The sequence below is a fragment of the Echeneis naucrates genome, chromosome 21 (assembly GCF_900963305.1).
Source record: "Echeneis naucrates chromosome 21, fEcheNa1.1, whole genome shotgun sequence".
In the NCBI taxonomy this organism is placed as follows: domain Eukaryota; kingdom Metazoa; phylum Chordata; class Actinopteri; order Carangiformes; family Echeneidae; genus Echeneis; species Echeneis naucrates.
In genome coordinates, this window is record NC_042531.1 from 18,491,160 (window position 1) to 18,513,648 (window position 22,489).

The following is a 22,489-nucleotide window of genomic DNA, read 5'->3' on the forward strand; positions in this document are numbered from 1 at the left end:
CTATAATACCGTATGTTTTGTGTAAAATATAATTATTTTGTATGGATGTGCAAAACATTTGTCAGACTCACCTGAGACAAAACACATTTCCTCACAGGCCTCCAAGGTTTCAAAGTTGTTGGCGTTTCCACCACAGCCTCCGTATTCAAAGAGCTCACAGCTCCCCGTGTCCACATTGAAGAAGAATCGATCCTTGATGGCCTTGCAAGGCCCCGGCTCGTCTTTCAAGGCGCACAGCTCATTGAAGATGAGGAGCTCAGGCTGGGCTCCATGTGCTGTGATGGGACAGAAATATAAACTTTAGTGTTCTGCTTGGTGTGGCAAAATGTGTGGAGGACTTTTTTTAATGCATGTGAGAAAACAAAATTAGGTCATAAGATCAAACTGTAAATTTTTGAAGATAAGGTGCAGTCGCACAATGGTATCATTTTCTAAAGGCCGCGCGTTAAATGGTTTGACTCTTTTCACACGGGGCTTCAGTGATGGGCTGTGTGGGGTATAATTAACCTCACAAAACACTGAGCAGTGTGACCGGACTGATGAATCATTAAAAATATGAAAAAAACGATATATGTCAGAAAGGGCACTCATATACTAATATATACACCTCCAAACACACTTCCTGTTTCAGGTACAGGCCTACGCAGGCTTTTGCTGTACTTGTACTGCGAGTAGGACACCAGGGAGCAGTAGAAATTTCACTGCAGCAGATCAAGCCCCCCTGCACAGACTGAGAGAGCAGATCTGCGTGCGTTTAAAAATAATCCGCCTTTTTTTGCATGTTTGATAACTAACAGTAAGGCCAATATTGCATTAGACAGAGACTGAGGTCATATTATTCATAACTGTCAAGATCAGCTACTGTTGTGAGTGATTAACTCTACGCAGACATGCTTCCTTACATTCATTATCATTCATGAAGGCTGGGTCTGTCAGAGCCAGGAAAGTGGTGACATGAAACGCTCTGAGCTCTGCTAACCACCGTTATCAATGTTAATTCACTATCTCGGTGTGCTGCTGGGAAATGGCTGTCGCTGCCCCTCATCCCTGCTGTTTTTAGGTCAGGTCTCTGTTATGTCTGGCTGTAGCCATGTAGTTACTGGAAAGACTTGCCGAGAAGAGCAGGATGTTTGTCTAAAGCCATTTGCAGATGGTCTAATCAGCAGGGACAGTTTTAAAAAATGTCATTCTGAATTCGCATATACTAATATATTATAACCTCACTATTAGATAACCTCACATTTAAAGTCACATTTATTTTTCTAAATTTGACAGTAGTTGGACAGTTTCTTGGTGCTTATCAACCAAAATATGTACAAATACCTATATATAATATCTACATAATACACCTGGGACTATTTATCAGTCTCGTTGTAGCACTTTGTGTTAAGTGCTGTCATTCAGCTCACATTTTATGTAGTTCAATACTTATCCCAATTCTTTTAACCCTCAGCATGGAAAACACAGGGAAGCGAATTTCCCGAATTTCCCATGCCGAAAGATTCAAAGTTCCAACTAAGCACATCCTCTAATGGGAACCGCCCTGCCCTGTCCAATGAGCAGAGCAGTCAGCAAACGTTGCCCCTGCCAGACGAGGTACTGAGGGCAGCAGCTAACCACTACAAACTGCCCCTCCTTCACCTGTCCAATCCCTAATTTATGGCCAGGCATTAGGGAGGACACAAATCAACTCCCAATGTCCTTCCTTCCATGTTAGCTGTGGCATTGGTATCTACATTCTCCTAATGCTGGCTCTTAGGCCAAACCAGACCAGGTCTTCTAGCAGGACATCCAAACATGGACACTGGCAAGAAGCAACTGTCAGGCACTCAATTTACTTTTGGCTATGTAATCACACCTCACTGCCAAAAATACTGCAAACAACTCCGGGTTTTGTGCTCATGTAGCCTCAGCGGGCCCGCTTTCCCTTTTAATATGTTTCATTGTGACACCTGTACAAATAATTGAATCAGCAGAGTCGACGCATGCATAAAAGAGCAGTTCTAGACTGTTCCAGTATTTCACTCCCCTTCATTCAGCACACTGTAATTACCTTGTGTCGCTTCACTTAGAGTTTTCAGAAGAACGTACCCATTATTTCTGTTATTACTTTGAACACAACATCAGCAAAGTTAATGTTAATTATCGTACATCAAGCGCTGGCCCGTCTCTGCAGCAGCACAACATGACATACGTCATATAAAAACAATGTTCACGAGCACTAAAGCCAATGCCTTGACTTCAGTAGTGTTTCTTGACTTGGACTTTTCCAGCTTTTTACCATGCAGATTAGAATTTGGACCAGCCCAGTTGTGCTTACAATTTTAACAGTAGGTATGCTTCAGTTGCACATGCTGGTAGTCTGGCACGGCCATGACCACAGTGAAACAGCTGCCAGCTTCAAAACCAGGAACTTGTCGGTCACGTCACATCCATCTTTCAGATATTAACAATACAAATGATTTACTTTTTTGACGCTATATAAAATGTTTGTGTATTCTTATAGGCTCACCAACATTGATCATACATAACCATTTAGTTCTTAGATAATAAAATTGGAACTTAAAGGTGAGACTATTTTTGAAAGTCTCCTCTCTAAAACTACTGTTGGCTGTTTGCTCAGCCAACATGGGCAGTTTATTGATAATGTTAATACCTTTTCATCTAAAACCTCCAAACAAAAACACACTTCTCATTCCAGACTTTTCGACAGCCCTTCCATCCCTCTGTTGAGGCACTGAGTACTTAGTTCCACTGTTCCCCTCACCGCTACATGCCTGCTCATTACAGAGCCTCCCTCAACTAACCAGAGAAATAATGAAAAGTTGGAGTTGTTTGCGCCATTTTTGTCACTGGATGGTTCAAATTACACTGGCTTGCCACGGCATCTTTCCTTCTGGAGAAAAGGAAAAAGGAGATACGTAGTTCACATTATTCTTTGTGAATGACAGTCTAAACCAAAGAACAATGTTCAATAAAACAGAATTTGGCCGCCCAAGGAGGGAATGAAAAAGGTTATTTTTATTGATTTCTGCTGCTCTTGTCTGAGGCTGACCAAAGCATAATAAGCAGTGTGTTCTTCAATTACTCATGTCCAGACAGAGCCATTGTGAGGCAGAGCAATTCAACAAGGGAAGGAGACAGTGTTAGGAAGCAGATATAAAACGTTTTTTCTGCGAGAAAACCAGACATGTTTCGAGGAGAATAGTAAAAAATGCAAACATGTGCACCCACACAGTCAAATGCATTCAATGAACCACGTTGCAACACACAAAAAATTCTTTGGGAAATCACAAGCTCGGGTGCTTTTTGGGCAAATGCCCAGGTAAAAACAAGGAGGGGGTAGAATCTTGTAGTATCTTGGTGTTTAACTATCTTGATGTTATCCTCGACACCACAGCAGAGTAAATTCTACAAAAGTGAATATCTTTTTTTATGTGGGACGTGCTGTAACAGGTTGTAAAGACCTGTAGACCTGATCAGTTACCGGCACCAACATCTGTGGTTGGTTAGCCCATTAGGGAGTTGTGTTATACTGTAATTCCAGTGCATGTACATATAGTTTGTTTTTTCTAGCTTTTTAATTGTTGTTGCTTATTTGTTTATGAACTATTGCCTTCATACATCCATAATGTCTACTTTCATAGTGCTAATTCCCTCAGTACAGCAAGAGCAGGGCTCTTCAGTTACACATTAAGAGCCCTGCTGCTATGAGGGTATCGAATTTCTGAACAGTGCTTTGACATCAATAGGGAGTATATGACTGGAATTAATTAGTGTTGGAAATATCTGCTTAATTTATGTTAATGGTGGAATTACTGCTTTACACTAAATTTACTGAAAGAGTTCCTGTAATAAAATACTTCAATGCTTTTTTTTATGGAGCCCTTTTTGGAGACGGGCTTTTATTTGTTTGTGTTGGCCCCAAAGCAAATTGCCCATTATTTAATCCAAACTGCTCCTGCTGCTACACAGTGATTAAACATTTAAACAGCAGGAATGGACAAAATGAGCTGTTATTTTACTTTTACTACTTTTGTGTTGGTCCCTAAGAAGTGAAAAAGCAGTAAGAGTATTTAAATACAACAAATAATTAATTGATTATGCATTATGTTATTAGTATTATTATGTTATTATGAGTTTTGCAGTTGCACCAGAAATTAATTATTATTGAAGAGAGGGGATCCTCCCACCCTCGCAGAGGCTCCTAATGCAAACAACCTTTATGAGAAAGCTACAAATCCACCAGAATCTCCAGACCAGTCGTCACAAATCCTCCACATTGTTGAACAGAAACTAAGTAAATACGGCCCTCCTCACACACAATTCATAAGTAAAACCCCTGGAAGCCAACCAAGCAAGCCTGCTCATTCAAGCATAGATCACACTGAATAGGGAAATGGATTTTTATACACCTAAACTTTCCATTGGCAGTTATTCTGCTGACAGGCTTAGCATGATCAGGATTGTCACACACACACAAAAACTTTGATAAAGATCAGAGTTGCTCAACATGAGCACCGGTTTAATTCCCAATATGGGAAGGTTGAATTGCTTTGCGGCCCAGTCCCAGCTTGTTTAGTGAACCAGAGGATTATCCTAGATCTTCAGTTGTGGTTGCTCGATAGCAAAGGGGACAAAAGCACTTCAGCAATTGTGCAGCAGCTACCATTGAGCAGACAATGAAGAAAACTGCCCATTATTGATAAGTCCATATGAGACAAAACCCCAGAGCTCAGGCTGTTATCGGAATGGTAGCAAAGTATGATGAAAAACAGCTGGAGCAAGTGAAAAAGCCGTAGTTGGAGAAAAACAACAATGCCACACCTGCTGGTTTTAGTATTGTCTTTCATTATTCAAGAAAATAGACTCTATGTTTTCTTAAGAAACTCTGAAAGTTAAAGTGTATGCATAAAACATTTACTGCTGACTTCAATATGTCTAAAGCATAACCCCATTCAGAGTTTTATCAGCAAAAATGATTAGACATGAATGAGAATACATTGTAATCTTTAAAGTGTATAACCCTTTTATGATCTAATTAAGAAAAAGGCACTGCGGGGAAACATCTGTTTAAGTATTTATTGTGTCTGATATAGTACTAACGCAGTGGAGTATAATGATATTGATCAAAATAATAGGGAGCAGAAATAATGATGTTTGAATAGCTTAGATGGGGCTTTTTGTTTTCTCTGATATAAATTATAGTTGAAATATCACATCATTCTTACATTAAATGACAAAACACAGCAACGAGATGAAGTCCAGTCAGGAGTTATGGCAATATTATAAATGCTGCTACAGGAACCAAGTCAAGGAAGGGCTCTCTTAATCTCAGAGAGAAGGAAATTACAAGTAGCTGCTCCGCCTTCTGTATTTGGGTATTTTTCAAATAGTGCTTCTACGAAACACATCCGCATTCGTACACTGATGGGGGAGCCATAAGAGGAAATTTTTTGGTTTAATATCTCGCCCAAGGATATCTCATCATGCAAATTTTAAGAGCCGGGATTGAACCACAGACCTTCTAATTAATGGAGGACCCGTTTTATCTCCTGAGCCACAACTCTGTCAACTGTGCAGAAAAACAAAACCGGTAGTGGCCATTGACGCTACACACACGAGCAAGCTATAGCAGTTCAGCAACTCATTACACACATGCAACGCAGTCATTATGTTCTCAGGATACTGTGTGTAGCAGCCTCCTGTCTCCTGTTTCCATGGCATTATGGGAATAGTAAAACAAAAATAAAATAAAGATAAAAAAATGAAACGCTAGAGAAAGATCGAGTGAAGTGAAGTCAGTTATCACTAACCAGTGACTAACTGGACTAAGTCCAGTTAGTTTCTTTACTGACTCACTTTGCTAAATGGTCAATGAAGCAAAGAGCTCAAATTCCAGGCAATAAGAGTCAGGCTGGATTGCAACACTTGGTCAGAGCAATGTGCATGTGCTTTTGTGAATAAACCAACAGGGCTCATCGACAGTACTACTGAAGATAGCTGCTTATCAGAGCCGAGCCCTGACGCCAGCAGACCAAAGGCTGAGCATGGCCTGCCCAAGCTAAACCCAGGCTAAACCCAGAGCAAATCATTTTACACAATACAGCATGTGTCTGGCTGTGTTTGTGTACATTTTAAAGCGGACATTTTATTTGTCTTTCATTAGATTTCAGTGTTGTCACAAAAGCAGCTCCAAAATATATCTGTGGAGTTCAGTTTAAAATAAAGGGACTATACTTAATTCAAAGATCAGAAATATATGACACATATGTAGCCAAACATATTTTTTGAGTTTCTTTAAAAGCACTACAATATCTGTCATTTATAGCCTAAACGTTGCCATCTGTTAAACAGCCGCATGTCTGCCACAACTCACCAGCACCAAAAGTGACCACTAGTGAAGTATGTTTCAGCTGATTGAGGCTACATGTTGTAAATTGTTAAAATTCCTCACAAATGAAAATTATATCCCAACATATTTAGTGCAGATATTCAGTCGGCTGGCAAGCAGCGAAGTAATGTATGAGTATCTTGTTAAAGGCCAAACTGGCCACAAATGAACCCTATGAGACAGTTGTCAGGACTTCTGGAAATTTGTGCCCTCACCCAAATCCAATCTACTGGCACCAACCGCCCAACCAACTTCTTATTGGTTACCTTCTACTTGAAACAATTTTTGTTTCTTTGTGCCGAAGTTCTTCTAACAAGGCTTAAATTAAGCATGACGATAGCCAGGCCTGGTCCTAAATGCCTCATTACACGGTGCATGGCCCAAATGCTGCCAGGAGTTGGTTGGTTGCTGGGCAGCCACATTCTCCTCCCCAAAAAAAAAACATACAATATCTTCTGCTCCAAGTTTCAGTTAGAAAAGTCTTTATGTACTTTGGTTGCCATTGCTTTCTGGTGAGCTTCTTCATTTGCTCAAACTAGGAGCGCTTCAGGGGAACTTTAATTATCTTAAAGGCTTGTGAGACCCATGCATTTTTAATCAGAGCCTGCACGTTAGTATGCCAAGTGGTGAGGGAGGAGGGATGCATTGAGCTCGATAGCTATTGCCGACCCATTTGTCCATGTCAGGTCAGATTCAACATTCATCTCAGCTTGCCATTTCCACCCACTACCACTGAGGTACTTTTTTTCTCCTGCTTATTCAAACATGAGACACAGTACTAGTAAAAAAAATTGAACTTTTTGTCTGTCTTTTCCTGGGTTCAACTCTCAGTAGGCACAAACTTATGTAGATGTTTCTATATATCAATCCAACCAACTTATCTCTGAAGTCAGCAGTTGAATTCTCCGCTCCCTCTCCATTATCTTTTCCTGGTGATATCTAAGTTGAACTTCTACCTGTTTCCCACTGGGTCTCGATAAGAAAACAATCGTGGACCACTGACTCTTTGAAATCCAGGCTCTGACATTTGCAAAGCGTGAGCGCTGCCGAGCCGAGCAATCCCACTCAATGCCAATTAGAGCCTGTCTCTGCTGGTTCTCAGCCAATCAATTGGACAAAGTGTGTTTCCTGGACTGCACACCAACGGGCTATTGTGTGATTACACAGGTTGGTGACAGAGATCCTCAAATTCACTCATGGATTTTCAACAAATCAAGCATGCAGCTGTAGGAGCAAAAATTGCTGTCTTGGCCTTTTTTAATTTGATAGGAGACGGAAAGCCTCTTTGTCCAGCAGGAAGCATTTGGCAAATAGTGATGTGGACATGTGACATGTGGGCATGAAGCAATCTTGCCATAAGCTGCACAGACTTGCAGGAGAGAAACTACCAGAGCATCTACCTTCTTATGAAGCAAAAGTGTGAATTATTGGTGAACTACTCATTATACTCTGCAAGGAAATGATTCAGAAGATGTTCAGACCAGTAATAGAAAAAGTTTAAATGTGATAAAAAATAAATAAAAAAATAAATAAATAAAAATGAAATAAATCAACAGCTTTTACTAGGCTACTCTAATGTGATTAGATTCTCGTGTCTTGCGATTTGAAGTGAAACACAGAGCTGACCAACTTTAATCGACAGAATTCTTATATTCCATTAAATCCAACTCTATTATTTCTAATCTCTACAATGCAGAGTAACAATGGCACTGTTTAATGCCTGAGTTAAAAGCTGCAAGGTTGAAAATGACTTCAATCTAAAGATAATGAATATATACATGGAGTTTCAGTAGCAGGAACGTTCTACCGTGTCTTTTGATTCTACATAGAAAAAGCACATTTCTGGGAAAGAAAGATAATTACTGGCATATTTATAGCAAATGTGGGCCACTTAATTGTGCGTCTTGTCACAATGCTGGTCCTACATAAACCCATTTTATATGGCATGCTAATGCAGCATTTAAAGAAAATGACCTGGCATCTGGCTATAACACCATTTATCTAACATAAAGGGGTGTTGACTGAAACTGGAAGATCAGCCAAACCTGAAGCTGCTGTTTTAGCCATGTGCAAAACAGAGACAACATGTCAGTAGATGCTACCAGATTGGTCATGACCCCGTTGTCTCTCTCCAAAGGTCAGTTGACAGATAATAACATGGGAATATAGTTGTCAAAATGGGTACGTATAAAACAGGCAGTGCAGAGGTTAGAGTGAAAAAAAAAAATAAATAAAATAAATATATATATATATATATATATATATATATGTATATATATAGCAGCCAGTCACATTGCAAATTTGTTGTGGGTTTATTGTCAATAAATATGATGTGCAGCTTATTCATTCATACCAAGTGAAGCTATCAGAGCATGATCAAAGTTGAAACAGAAAGGCAATGTCTTGTTATCTCAGGACTGGCAAAGTCTGATTCTGACATTGTTCATTGTCCCCGAAGGAAAACTTGTAATTGGCCTCATTTAATTGTAGATGAGCACTAATTACAATAAACCAAGTCAGCAACATACAATGTAGACCGATTACTAACTCTGTAAATATGAACCTGAAGAGAGACGTAGCCACATCATGCAATCTTGTTGGTTCTTAACTCAGCTCAAACATAAGTACGTTATCAGATGCCATTAAAGACATAACACTTGATGCCCGAGGCCACATTATGTTTAATCCAGTTTATTTTTATTTTAACAATGCCTGACTCAACAGCAGAAAAGAAAGAATGTGTCAGCTAACCCTAAGTAAAACTGTGACTTATGACAATTGTTAGAAACAAACATTATAGAATCATTCCAGCCATGAATATGTATTGTTATTTAACAAGAAACACCTGCCTAAACTGTTATTTAAACCTTTTTTGCATGTCCACAGCAACAGATAAAACACAATATTTGAGTTACTTTGGAAGTGCTGGAAAATCAGAATGTATTGTTCAGTTTTTCAGGGTATTTATTGATATTTATTTATTTATTTTACTGTTTATCTTATAATTTCAAACTTTTTAACACCTCATTATTGAGTCTTGGTCTCATACAGTGTTTTATAACTGCAATATGAACTGAATATTCAATGTGAGCTTGCGCCCCATCTCTTTTGTCAAGTCGTGTTTATAAAATGTGCTGTAACATGCAACAGGTTTCTGAAAAACAGCCACCAAGTAGCTCAATCACATTTAGTCAAAAACCCGTCATATCATTATACCAACCTTAAGAGTACCTGTTTTCCTGCATGCATCTTCAATGTTGCAGCTGAAATGTTTACATGCTCTATACAACTTAAATATTGTGTTTTTCTCACGCATAATTTCTGAATAAATTTGAAATATGACATGTGTTGAGGCCAGGAGGGGTACTCTGCTTCAGCGTAGCCGCCCCGAAGGCTCGCTGCATGTGCAACATATGGAGTATAAAGGAGAGTTTGTCAGCCAGAACTTCCTGTGGTCTTTTTTGAGTCTTGAAAAAGATGATAAATAACCATTGAGAGATATTCCTCTCCCCTGAAATGCTTTCCACTTCCTCCTAAGGGACTCCAAGATTTCCCCAGACCTGGAGTACGTCCCACAAACAAGGTCTGGGTGTGCCTGTTTCTTCCCAGTAAATTGGAAAGCATCCAGCGTCTCTGCACCAAGGAGACATCCTGATCAGATGACCCCTTACAATGCACATTTCAACCAATTGTGTCTGCAGTCTCATTGCAAAAAGCTCATGCGCCTAACTAAGCCTTCCAGCTCGGCTCCTTCTCCCCCTTGACGGCCCAGTACGAGAATCAGACTGCTGCTGAAGCTACTCTAATCTGTCAGCTACAATTTGCCCTCAGCCATGAACAAGACCCACAGAAACTCCAGCACCGTCACTTGGGACACTTCCCAAACAGAGGGAGCACTCCCGGTTTTTCCTATCTTGAGAACCATGGCCTCAGACTCGGGTCAGGCTGACACTCATCACGTTGGGCTGCAAACCGCTCCAATGAGCACTTGAGGCTGTCTGTGATGAAGCCAAGCACGCCACATCCGCCACAGCAAGCAAAGCACAATATTGAGGTCATTAGAGTGTTGCGCAAATCCAATGTCTTGTGATGTCCAGCTCTGCCCTTCCCTGAGTGATGCCTGTAACTTGAATTGTGCAAGGTATTTATAATTGTCATAGGTTTTGGGCTGCCTTCATGTGTAGTTTTGTGCTTAGATTTAGTGCCGGTTTGCCTCAAACTGCTGGAAAAACACCTCTTGACAGTCCAGCAGCCTCTCTCTCCTCCCATCAATAACCTTTCACAGCAATTTGTCCACAAAGTGGCACAAATGGTCCTATAAGGCACCACCCCACCACTGAGCGAGGAGATCTGCCCGAACCAGACAGCGTAATTTCAAGCCTGGAAGCTGTCATTTGTCAAACACTGCATGGATCCCAGAGGACTCCTAAGTTTGTGTATTAGGCTCATTTGATGGGGATCTGATTACACAGTTGGATCAATGCGACAGACAGAAGGCAAGAGCAAAACCTTGCTCCCCATCTGCACAAATTACATCCACAACCAATGGTACTGTACAGCAGATACGCTGTAGATGAAATGACAGGATCGATATATAGCAGTTCTTTTCTGCAGAGCACCTTCTCACTGAGACAATACAAATGAGGAAAAAAAATGTAATGCTTCTTTTATTGGCAGTTGGCGTGCGCCGCTGAGACTGAAAGTGTTTTGTTTTTTTTGTTTTTTTCTTGTGAGGGATTAACCCTGCTGCTGCTGGGACCGTCTGCAGACTTGTCGGCCCTGTCATTGATCTACATGTTTGAACCGTCGATTCGCTCTTTAAATAGCACTGTTTTCAGGCAAAATGAATATTAGAGGCAGCGCAACTGCAAAACAAAGAAAAAACAATGGCATAGTTAGATTACATAAGGGCTCATCATAGTCATTCCGACTGACGCTCTGTCTTCCTTTCCGTTTGTCAATGGTCGCAGTAATTAAACGCAGCGAAGCAATTCATAAAATTACAAAGTCAAAGTCAAGAGGAGGCTGGGGTTGATGGATGGATTAAAAAAAAAAAAGGTATGTAACACAGGAGAGCGATATTCAATTCCCACGTGAAAGTAGCAGCTGCGACTATTATCCATGACAGTTCAACAAAGTTAACCAAGTGTTCATCCTCATCATTCATTTCTACTCTACCTAACTTTGCCTCCTCCCATGCCTCTCTCTCTCTCTCTCTACCCAACTGGTCGAGGCAGATAGCCGCCCCCCCTGAGCCTGGTTCTGACCAAGGTTTCTGCCTCTTAAAGGAAGTTTTTTCTTGCCACTGTCGCCAAGTGCTCATCGGGGGATCTGTTGGGTCTCTTTAAATCATTTTATAAAGAGTTCGATCTAGTGCCTTGATGTAACTTTGTTATGATTTGGCACTATACAAATAAATCTGATTTGATTTGATTTCTGACAACTAACGAGACATGACTGTGATTATAGTAACCATGGCGACAAAAGCAGGTACATACAGATTCATACTCAGGTAGCCACGACTACTGACTACTACAAACAAATGCAGAGAATGGGATCCAAGCAAGAGTGCTCACAAACAAATTTATTCCATTAAAAAACGACTCATCTTACATGTCAGTAATCCGCTGTTTCCTTCTTTATTAGTTTTTTTTTTTTTTTTTTTTTAAATCTGATAACACATTCACAAATTAGCATTTTTTTCCTGCAAGTGGTAAAACATTGCTGTTAACACAAAACTGCCAGTCTCATACTCTAAGAATTTAAATGACTTATAGAATGGGTACAGAATGTCCCATTCTTTGTGGGTCACGGTCCGGTGCATCTCTTTCGGATAAAGACAAGATAGGAGAACATTTAGTAAATAAATCATTGTATGCTGAGGAAGAGCTATGCTGTGTTTGCTCGAGACCTTCATTGAACCTGACAACGCTCTTTGGGGGGGCGGGGGTGGCAAAAAGAGACACCCTGCCACGACTTAGCCGTTGGAGCCTCTCCCGTTCTACCTGAAAAATTGATATCAATTCAATTCAGATCTGTCCCCTTTTCATGGCTAGCTTTGCCAATTAGACACGTATTGCAAGTTCATACAAGTGAACAGCTTCAGGGTGCTGCTGAAAAAGCTCAGTTTCAATGGGAATCAACATCAAGCTGTCAATAACATCCAGCATTCACTCCCTCCTTGTCTGAACTGGCACAGGATGAAGACGTATTATCATTGAGTGCCACTTAAGCAAGTTCAGGCTTAGTCCACCTTTTTTACTTGCTAAACCTTTTGTATGCCTTACTCATATCTACAGCTATAGTTGAGTGAAAAGCTCATAATTAGTCTGCACTACTTCTTGTGAGACGATGTAGGTTTTTCCAATATGTAATAGCATATTAGGGAAAACTGAGATAAATGTTTATAGTCCTTGCAACATGCATTTAAAGTGAAAAATGTGATAATTCAGTTTATTAGACAACTCAGACCCCTTCAAGCTACAAATTTCATTCAATGGATAAAAAGTTCCAGATGAATCTGCAGTCAATAAAACTACATGGAAATAAAAACACGTTGCAGACATTTGTGCAAATTTATAAAAAAACAAATCAAAAAGTTGTATATGTTCGAGCTGTCACCTCACAGTGAGAAGGTTCTGGGTTCGAATCACAGGCCACTTATGGTACTACTACACTAAAGAACATCATCATCACTAACTTTAAATTTCCTGTAGGCCTGAGTGTGACGGTCCCTACACGTTGATCCAACGATAAACTGGTCAGCTGTCCAGGGTGTCGCCCCCAACAACCACTGTCAGCTGGTACGGGCTCACGATCCTCCACGGATAAGGGTTGTAAATGATGATGGATAGATGGATGATTTACAGTATGACTGTGATCAGGTGCAGCCTGTCTGTGCCAATTATCCTCATAACATGTCAATTTCGAAATGTGTCACATTGAGCTAATTGAACATATTAAATATAACGTCCCACAATTCATTCTGCAGGCCAGGATCAAAACTCTTCCTCGAGTTTTCTAAGAATACAATACATATTAATTAAAATACAAGGACAAGGCACAGAGAGGTCTTTGAGTAAAATCTGTGTTAAAATGAAGATGACCCGAGACTGCATGGTTCACCTTTTAGCATGACACTGACCTAAAACACACGAGAGGATGCTCCAGTGACTTTGGGACAAGACACTGTCTGTTAATTTTGGGCCCAACCAAAACCAATACTTTCCTTAAACCATCTGTGGAGAGGCCTGAATGTGGGAGTTGCCACCCAGTCTGAGGGAGATCTGGAAGATCTGCCAGGGCGAAAGGGAGAAACTGCCCAAACCCAGCTCTGCAGGGCTTGTAGAGACCTGCCCACAAAGACTCAAGAACGTGCTTCTGAGAAGTATTTATTAAGGGGTCTGTATCAAAGATCTCAGAAGGCAAAATGAACTTGTTTGACATAGAAAGATTTCAGAGTTTGATCAATGATAAAAGGTGATTTCAGTGTAGATCGATGTGGAAGCAAATTGTATCCACTTCCAGTTAAATCTACTCCACAGCACAGCGTATACAAAGCAAAGGGGCATGAAGACTTTTTCAACACACTATATTTCCAATGAGGCATCTGTACATTGCTCATCAGCTGTTATCAGCCACAAGCTCAGTGTACAAGACACATCACTTCCTGAACTCCCCTCCTTATAATAAACCCCCCTGACAATAATTGTCACTCCGGCTCTTACAGGAAACTCTACCATGGCCTTATCCATTTGCAGATGGCCAGTTGAACCCTTCCACATAAACTTTGCAGGCTTGGAAAGATAGCATTATCTTTTTAAACAAAACAAAGGGAGTGAGTCATGAAAGCATGAACACAGAACCACATTCCTAATTAGTCTCCTTGTTGGTGACATTCACCCTCAGTGCAAAATATGAACTATTTATCCAACTTTGTGTCAACATTGAATAGATTACAGCTCCATGTACTGTGAGCTGCAGACAGACACTAATTATGAGTCTCCAGCTGCAGACTCTGCTGTCCACATACTTTAACATGCGGTCGATGGTCTCAGCTAATGATTAACCTATCACAAAATCATTAATACAAGAAAATGCTGAACTGCAAAAAAAAAATTGTCACTTAAAATTTCCCAAATGCTTTATTTTACTCAGCCAACAGTCAACAGCCCAAAGATATTCAGTTTAGAATGGTGCAAAACAGACAAGAGCAGTACACGCATTAGCTGGAACCAGAGAACATTTGTCTTATTTTGTCTAATAAAGCAATTAATTTACTATCCAAATGACTGCTGATTGAGTTTTTGGGCACAATGCGTCCTCAGAAAGAGAGGTCAATACAGAATAAATAACACATTCAATGCTACTAACATTAGCTATTTATCAGAGTAAACACAAGCTCAATAGTTGTATCTTTCACCGGAAAGCTGAAGCCATACGATTCCAGCTGTAACATTGCATCATGAAACTCATTTTATCCACTTGCTCTGATTGCCTGTCAGCTAAGATATCATCACCTTACTAGTGAGCAAATAAGATGGCAAAGAGATGTCTTGCTTGTTGGTTTTGGAAACAAGTCTGCTCTCCAGCTGCTCCCCTGATATAACTGGAAAAATATAAAGAAAGAAATAATAATGAAAAAAATAAAAAAATAAAAAACTGGCCGAAGAAACAGCATATTCTCGCTAAACACGGAGCCAAGTAAGTATTCCTCCTATTCCTACAGAAGACAGAAGACAACACGGTTGTGTTGTGCTTGACCTGACCGCCATTTACTCTTACATGCTCTTTCACCATTGCAATATAATCAGCCTTTCTGACCGTCAGAAACAATTTCTCTGGGACAAGGTTTTCTGTTAGAGAATCTGTGTTGTAAACTGGAGAAACTGAAACTTCGAACTTCGTGCTCACGTTAATTGTTAGCTGGATTTTTCGAATTCATTCATGAGTGGGTTAGGGTTAGGGTCCTCCCGGTATTCTTGTCTTTCATCACTCCCACTCATGTCTGACAATTCACTCTCCTCATATTTGCGGTAGCTTTCTTTCTTTGTCATGTTTTACACCAAAGGGCCTTTGATTTTAACCTCTGCAGCAGACAAATCAGTATCTCTTGATCTTAACAATATGTGGGCGTTTTTAATCAGCGTAAGACGAACAAAAGTCACACATTTTCCCAAATCAAATATGCAATGTAAGTGTCGGAACATCTTCCCAGTCTCCCCCCTCTTCGTCCTATTGTGTACCAATAGGCAGCACTGGTTCAAATAATACATAAAGCTATTGAAATTCACAATCATTCTAGTTGAGTTCTAGGGCTGAGACAACAAGCATGTGACTGAACAAGCAGTGTTTTACCTGGAGGCTTCACCTGCAGCAAGATTTAATATTCTGCCTCTGAGAAGTACAGTAACTTACAGTGATACTGTCTGGGAGCTAGCGGGGAATGTCAAAAATAGGTCACATGCACCAGTGGGATTCAATCAAGCCTGTTTTTCCACATCAGAGCGATGTCACCTTTAGAGATTTATGCTGATGTACGAGGGATTGATGATTAGCAAAAAGAAAATTGATTCATTACAGCAAAGTTTATGGGTTTATTGCCGTCATTATGGATCACGCCTTCTCATTTCTGCAACAGATTATTGTTGCTCAATGCGGAAAACATCAGGCATTCCTAAAAAGCAAACACAAAACCATAAGCACTGGGACTATAAGTTTAGGACAACAAAACGGTATTTGCATATTCTTGCCAAATTTGGAAATTCATATTTCAGGTTCAGCTCATGTGCGGGAACACTGACAGCAGTGAATGAAACCTTTGAACCCTATTACACACTAACCATACCAACACATGGTAATAGTGTGTACAGTTGACTACAGTACTCAGCCACGATTCAATTACAGAAGAATTTCAAAGACATAGATGCAACAGAAAACACGCCAGATCACCAGAGATGTAAAGAAAACATTTTGGTGAGCACAAGCTTCACTGCTTCTCGTGCTGAGGTGTCTTGTAACAACAAACGTGAGTTACCTCACAAGATTGAATGAACCACGGCAGCCCCAAGATTAGTTTCAAAAGCACACAATTGTCTCGTATGGAGGCTTTGACACTTACAGGAGTCTGACAACGGATCTGTGTACCTGTGTCTCAGAAGGGCAAACTCAGCTGGCCATATAAAATGAGTCAATAGCGTTTTTTGCAGGTTTACCCACATTTACAACACAAGCAATTCTGGTGTTGAAAGAGCATTGCATGCATATGTCATTTGCTTGTTTTTTTCTTTGTGCATCCAAAAGTTTATCCATAAAGCAGAGGTTCTTCCAAATCTAAACAAATCGGATCCCCTACCCCCAACTGATTTTTAGTTTGAAGATGTTTTATAGCAGAGAATGTTTGATATCAGTTCAGGATATCCCTTTTATTAATTTATTTATTATTTATTTATTTTATGAATTTATTCATTTATCACAGGGAATGCTGGAGCCAATCACAGCTCACTCTGGGTGAGGACAATAATGGACAGGTCACCAGTCCATCACAGAGCCAGACAGAGAACAACCACTCACACTCAAACTCAGACCTACGGACAAATTAAGAGTCACCAGTTAACCCAAACATGATGTCTTTAGACGGTGGGAGGAAACCCACACAGGCAAAGGAAGAACATTAAAGCTCTAAACAGAAAGCCCCAGGCCAGGGAACTGAATCCGCAATCTTCTTCTTATTGGCGCTAACCACTATGCCGCCAGGCTGCCCAATCCCTGCTATGTTTTCAATTATTCATCACTCTCCAAACACAGTGGTCTGGTGGTTAGCAAGAAGGTTCTGAGTTTAATTCTAAGGCCTGAGGGGCCCCTTGGGCCTTTCTGTGTGAGGTTTACAGGCTTTACATGTGCCTGCATGTGTACTTCTTTCCACAAAGACATACACATTGGGCTAATTTTTAATGCCCATAGACCTGAATATAAATGGTACAACACAACACACTGTACAGCATGTTCACACATCCATATTCAGAAAGTCTAGTCTAATAATCAACACGAGTCAAAAACATCAAGTTTCACAGCAGATTAATCCAATCCGCAGTCCGGTCAGTCTTCAACAGCACAAAGATAAATAACTCAACTAACTTCAGCCAACAAGAAGCCTAACGCAACTCAACAAACGCCACACGCCAAAGACACAGCCTGAGCTAAAGCGCAAAGTTTAGCTCAGAATGAAGTTCCTGCCATGTTTTTCAGTGAACACCCAAACTAATAATGGCGGAGTGGCTCCCAGATGGAGCTGATGCTTCTGCTGCAGTGAGACTGCTTCTCTGTGACATTCATGTCGAAAACCAAACACACATTTTCCTGCAGAAAATACAAAAACACCGTTAAGCTTCACCTTATAATGGACAAGACGGAGAAGTGTCCAGCTTCACAGTTTTTAGCGGTAGTGTAGGTCAGTACTTTTCTGAAGTCTGGCTCTTTTTGCAAACGCTAATTAAGATGGCACATGCTAAGCACTTTTTTCTCTCTCTCTATGGCCTGAGGCACCCTAATAAAAGGATTACTTCAAACAGAAAGTGAGCATCTAATTAAATTTCTCCACAAATTAATGAGATACAATGTTTACGCCTCCATGAGACAATTAGTGAAGCAACCAGAACCGTGCACCAATGATACTGATGCTAAATTTCCAAAAGGCTCAGCCAGTCCCCTTTCTGTTGTACATCTCCGCAGCCCCCAAAACATATGCAAATACTAAAACCTAATTTTCCACTTTGAGCAAAACCTCGTTGAAGGCCACTGTAGTGTACATGCCCCAAATGTATTTATCTAAAGCTTGTCTTCTCTTATATCTGATTGCTGACAAATATAACAGGAAAATGTTAATGTTTTTGTCTTAAGGCCACAAGGCTAAAATTTTCCCTTCTAGTATTTAAGCACTGAGCATATTTGTCCTCTTCTGCTGTAAAGTTAAGGTGGAAAATGTGTGCCGTTTGCAAATGTTAAGCCATCAATAAATGGGAATCGCGGCTTGTGGAAAATGGCTGCCTTTTTTTAGAAGCAAAGGCGGAGAATGCTTGATCGAGGAGAGGGGATAAAGATGTTAAATCCTTTAACTTATACAACTAAGATACATTCAAATTCAAATATATTCACACCATGTTTGACCATTTGCTGTTAGCTCTGAGGACGAAACAGGAGATGAATGGAATGTAGGTGTTTTGGCTATGTCCCTGTATACTCAAGGGAAGACGGAGCACTCGAAAACTTTGCTTCTCTTCTTTTCTTTTCTTTTTTTTTTTTTTTACCAAATCAACTAAAACATCTCTCAATGCATGCCTGCATGCAACTCCGTCCACTCAGAAGAGGACAAACCAAATACATGGCTCCTACAGCCCAACTGTTGCATTGTTGTTGTTGTTTTTGTTGTTATTATTATTATTCATTGTATTTATGACACTCATAAATATGTACATATTAATACACACAACCTGCTCATTGCAGATTCATTATTAGTGTGTGTGTTAGCCTAGAAGTCAGGGAGAGAGCGAGAATGAGATTACCAAATCATGTTTAAACTCCTGCAGAAACAGTGTTTGCATTACGTAATATTTACAGTGGAGAGCACTGCTTATGTTTCAAACTCGTATAGATGTGAGGAATCCATACAGAAAATGTGTTAATGTGTTTTTACGGGATATTATCCAGTGAGGCAGCTAACCATTTTAGCATTTTTTAAAATCCTAATATTGATATCAACAGTCCAGTATTGGCTGCACTAAAATTTTCAAGATTTATTTGTCAGTGCAATACAATGGAAAAAAGAAGTAGCAGCAACTACATGCAGCAAAAAGTAAAGTTTCTTTGAGTAGTGCCAGTTAAAACTTTAATTAAATCAAAATCATTTCCAATACTGCATGTATTGTACCATTTAAATAACAGTGTTAGCAATTATTGACAGCCACTCCTTTGCCCCTAAGGCCCACCATTACATCAGCCCTCGAAAAATTTGGCAGTTATTTCAAACAGTAGTTTGGCCTGAAGCATAATATTAAGAAATGTGTCCTGTCATGTTGTTATCTGCCCTGGAGAGTTTTTTTCAAAGTTGGATCAAATCACTTAGTAACAGAAAATAACACGTTTTATGTCCTCCTAATTCAATTTGTGCAGCTCTTAACTGTTCAGTAGCCATAATACACACCACAACAAACACATCACAGCAGCACTATCTTCACTGCACTGGCAGCTGGAATTATTTTAGAAATATGATTGCATATGTACACAAACAGGAGGAGCCGACAAACAGCTTGCCCCTATTCTTTCTACCAAAGAACTCTATACATGAACAACGATCTGACAATTATATACTTACTATTGTTACAATCATTATTTTGTCATTAGTTTTTATTAGGTATTTAGCTTTGGAAATGTTATTGTGGTATTTTGATGACTTTGACAATGCGGATCATCTTGATTATTTCTGAGATAGCAGTTGGTTCCTGGCCTTTGGCGACAGTATGATAAGCCTGCTTTATTATTCTGCATTGTGCACTGGATCTAATGGGTCTTTTAGCACATCAAGACTGTGCCACATTCTGACATGCAATTTGTGGGAAAAAAGGCCCACTCATAAGTTTGGGTCCAGGGGGGCTAACAGGAGTTAAAAGCTGGCCTGACCAAGGGGAAAATAAATGTTAACATGCTTGACTGTACTTTATGCATTCAGTTGGATACAATGGTCCTTATTATGGAATATGGAATTACTGAGAAGATTACAGGACAATGCTTACATGAATTATTTGGAAATTCTTGCTAGAGACAATGACATATCGCATTTTGCCTCGATAAAGAGTTTCATGATTACAAATCCTGCTCATAGACTGTAAAGCCTAATGCACAATGAAACATAAAACCCGGCACACATTGTCCCTGAAGGCGTACAGTGAAAGCTACAGTTCGTCAACCAGACCTGAATCCAAAACATGACCTTCAAACTTTCACAACAACCTCTCTGTACTTTCCTCCCAGCCGCACGGCTATCATTAGCGAAGTCAGACCTGGACAGTGTTTGCTGTTAGGGATGTCAGAAGGGAATATTACAGCTTCTCCTCAACTTTGGAGCAGACCTGCCTCTCCTGAGACCTTTTGCAGTGTGTTGGCTGTGTGACACCCATTTCCAGGAGCCTCATTACTGCCTGCAGGCTGTGGTTATAGCATGGCAGAAGGGGAGGAGGTGTCAGGTGGTCCAGTCTTAGTGTCAGAACTGCTGTGAATCTGGACTTTGGCCCTGAATGACGCCACATCCTTCTACACAGTAACAAGAACTTGAAAGGCCTCCAAACACAACAAAACAAACTAAGTCGTAAATCAGCTGTGGTGTTGATACAGAGAGGAATTTCCGTTAAAAAACACAAGTTAAAGTAGAAGAACATGCGTTATTAGTTTATGGGATATAAGGCAGCTCTTGAACAAAGCTGCAGAAAACAGTAGGTTTTTTACTTTTAGCCAGTTTCACGAATCCCTCCGAAGCGCAACTGAAGAACGAGGGGTAGGCATTATACCAATATAGCAGCAAAAATAACCCATACTGTCGGCTGACACACCAAATGAACCGTTCAAAGCACATTAAACTGAATCTTGAGGGTGTTGCAGTGTGTAGAAGCGCAACATTTGGACTCGGTTGAACTTTACGCACGAGTTGCGGGGTGGAGAACTTCGCCCCACCGCCGCACCACGGCAGGCTCTCACTGCCCAAGAAACCCAATAACATGTTGTTTCCACACTCTTCCTACCTTGTCCATGTCTTCTACACGTCCCCAAAAGAGCGACGCAGGAAAGCGAGAAGGCGCACAGGAGCCACCGGTAACTGGGCAGAATCATGGCGCTGAAGGGAGGACCGGTCCGCTCAATGTAAAGCCTGGAGTGAAACTGAAGCCTTCAACTTATCAAGCTGCAGGAGTGAAACTGCGTGACAGTGTATGTGTGGGTGCGTACTTCCGTCTGATAACAGTGAAATTGATATTCCCAGTAATTTCCTGGATGGGCAATCAAATTTCCCCTGAGTCAGAACGTTGACTGAAAATGAAAAAAAAAAAAAAAAAACCAAAACAAACAACAACAACAACAACAAAAGATCTGTATAGATGTTATTTTATCACATTACATGTTTACATTCTTTCCAAATGAGCATAAGGCGGAATGCTGATATAACAATTATGACAACAATGAAAGTAATAATAGCTGGAGAAAACAAAGACATCCCATGGGGTAATTGATCCCGCTGCTAAGCATCCACACATCATCTCTCCGTCTCTGTTGGGAGTTGATGAACTGTGCAGTGTTGGCCCCAGGTTGCATCTTTTCGGGCTCTCAGCAACACTTTGATCCATAGCAATTCATCTCAGAGTGAAGGGAAATTTTCATCTGAAGCCCATTAGTGGGACTCAGCTGTCTTCTTCATTCAGGAAACTTCGTACCTGAGTAATGGGCTTTGGGAAAGGTCTGAAAGGTCTCTCAGCTCCTCCAGACCTCTGCTGAGGTGACACACAGAGCAATTTCATTTCTGCTCGCCACATAGGCTACACACTGAAATTGTACTCTGCCATGACCTTTGCACCTCACATTGTCATAATTTAAATGAGTCCATTACACTGTGTTAAATACCACGTTGAATTTCTCTGTGGTAACACACTATGTTAAGTAGAAATGGCTGCACTGCTGCCAAAGCTGAGGATTACATTCACTGTAGGTCAATTTGAATAAGAAAAAATGCTTTCATCTTCATGTATGGCTGCGCTGAAGTCTTATTCTCTATCAAGGTTTAAAGGTGGGTTTCATCTGTTGAACAGACCATAGTGCCTTCGGAAACAAATGTGTAATTTGACGATTTAAAAATAAAATGTACTTGACTGGTGTTCAGGTTTTCAGTGCCATAGCAGCCTCAGTAAACAGGGCTTTGTCTCATGCCGGAGCCTCCACATAGCTACAAACAGTACAAGGTTTTGAAAACCTGGCCACTTCCTTTATATAACACAGGATTAAGGTCTGCATCCGTTTTCTGATATGATTTATGGAACAAAAGAAAATCAGGCCAAAAGC

At 40.4% G+C, this 22,489-nt stretch overlaps 1 protein-coding gene across 2 annotated transcripts in view; it reads right to left on the reverse strand.

The window, feature by feature from the left end:
- The window catches only part of tfpia (tissue factor pathway inhibitor a), a 38,229-nt gene extending 16,863 nt beyond the window's left edge, over window positions 1-21,366 (reverse strand). Inside the window, exons 1-2 of one of the 2 annotated variants that reach the window (XM_029530733.1) lie at window positions 21,184-21,366; window positions 72-275 (exon numbers count right to left, since the gene is read on the reverse strand). In XM_029530733.1, the coding sequence (XP_029386593.1) occupies window positions 72-275; window positions 21,184-21,271 (292 nt within the window). In that variant the 5' untranslated portion in view covers window positions 21,272-21,366. The remainder of the gene's footprint in view (window positions 1-71; window positions 276-21,183) is intronic. The other variant, XM_029530734.1, reaches the window with a different exon arrangement.
- Window positions 21,367-22,489: the final 1,123 nt, after the last annotated feature.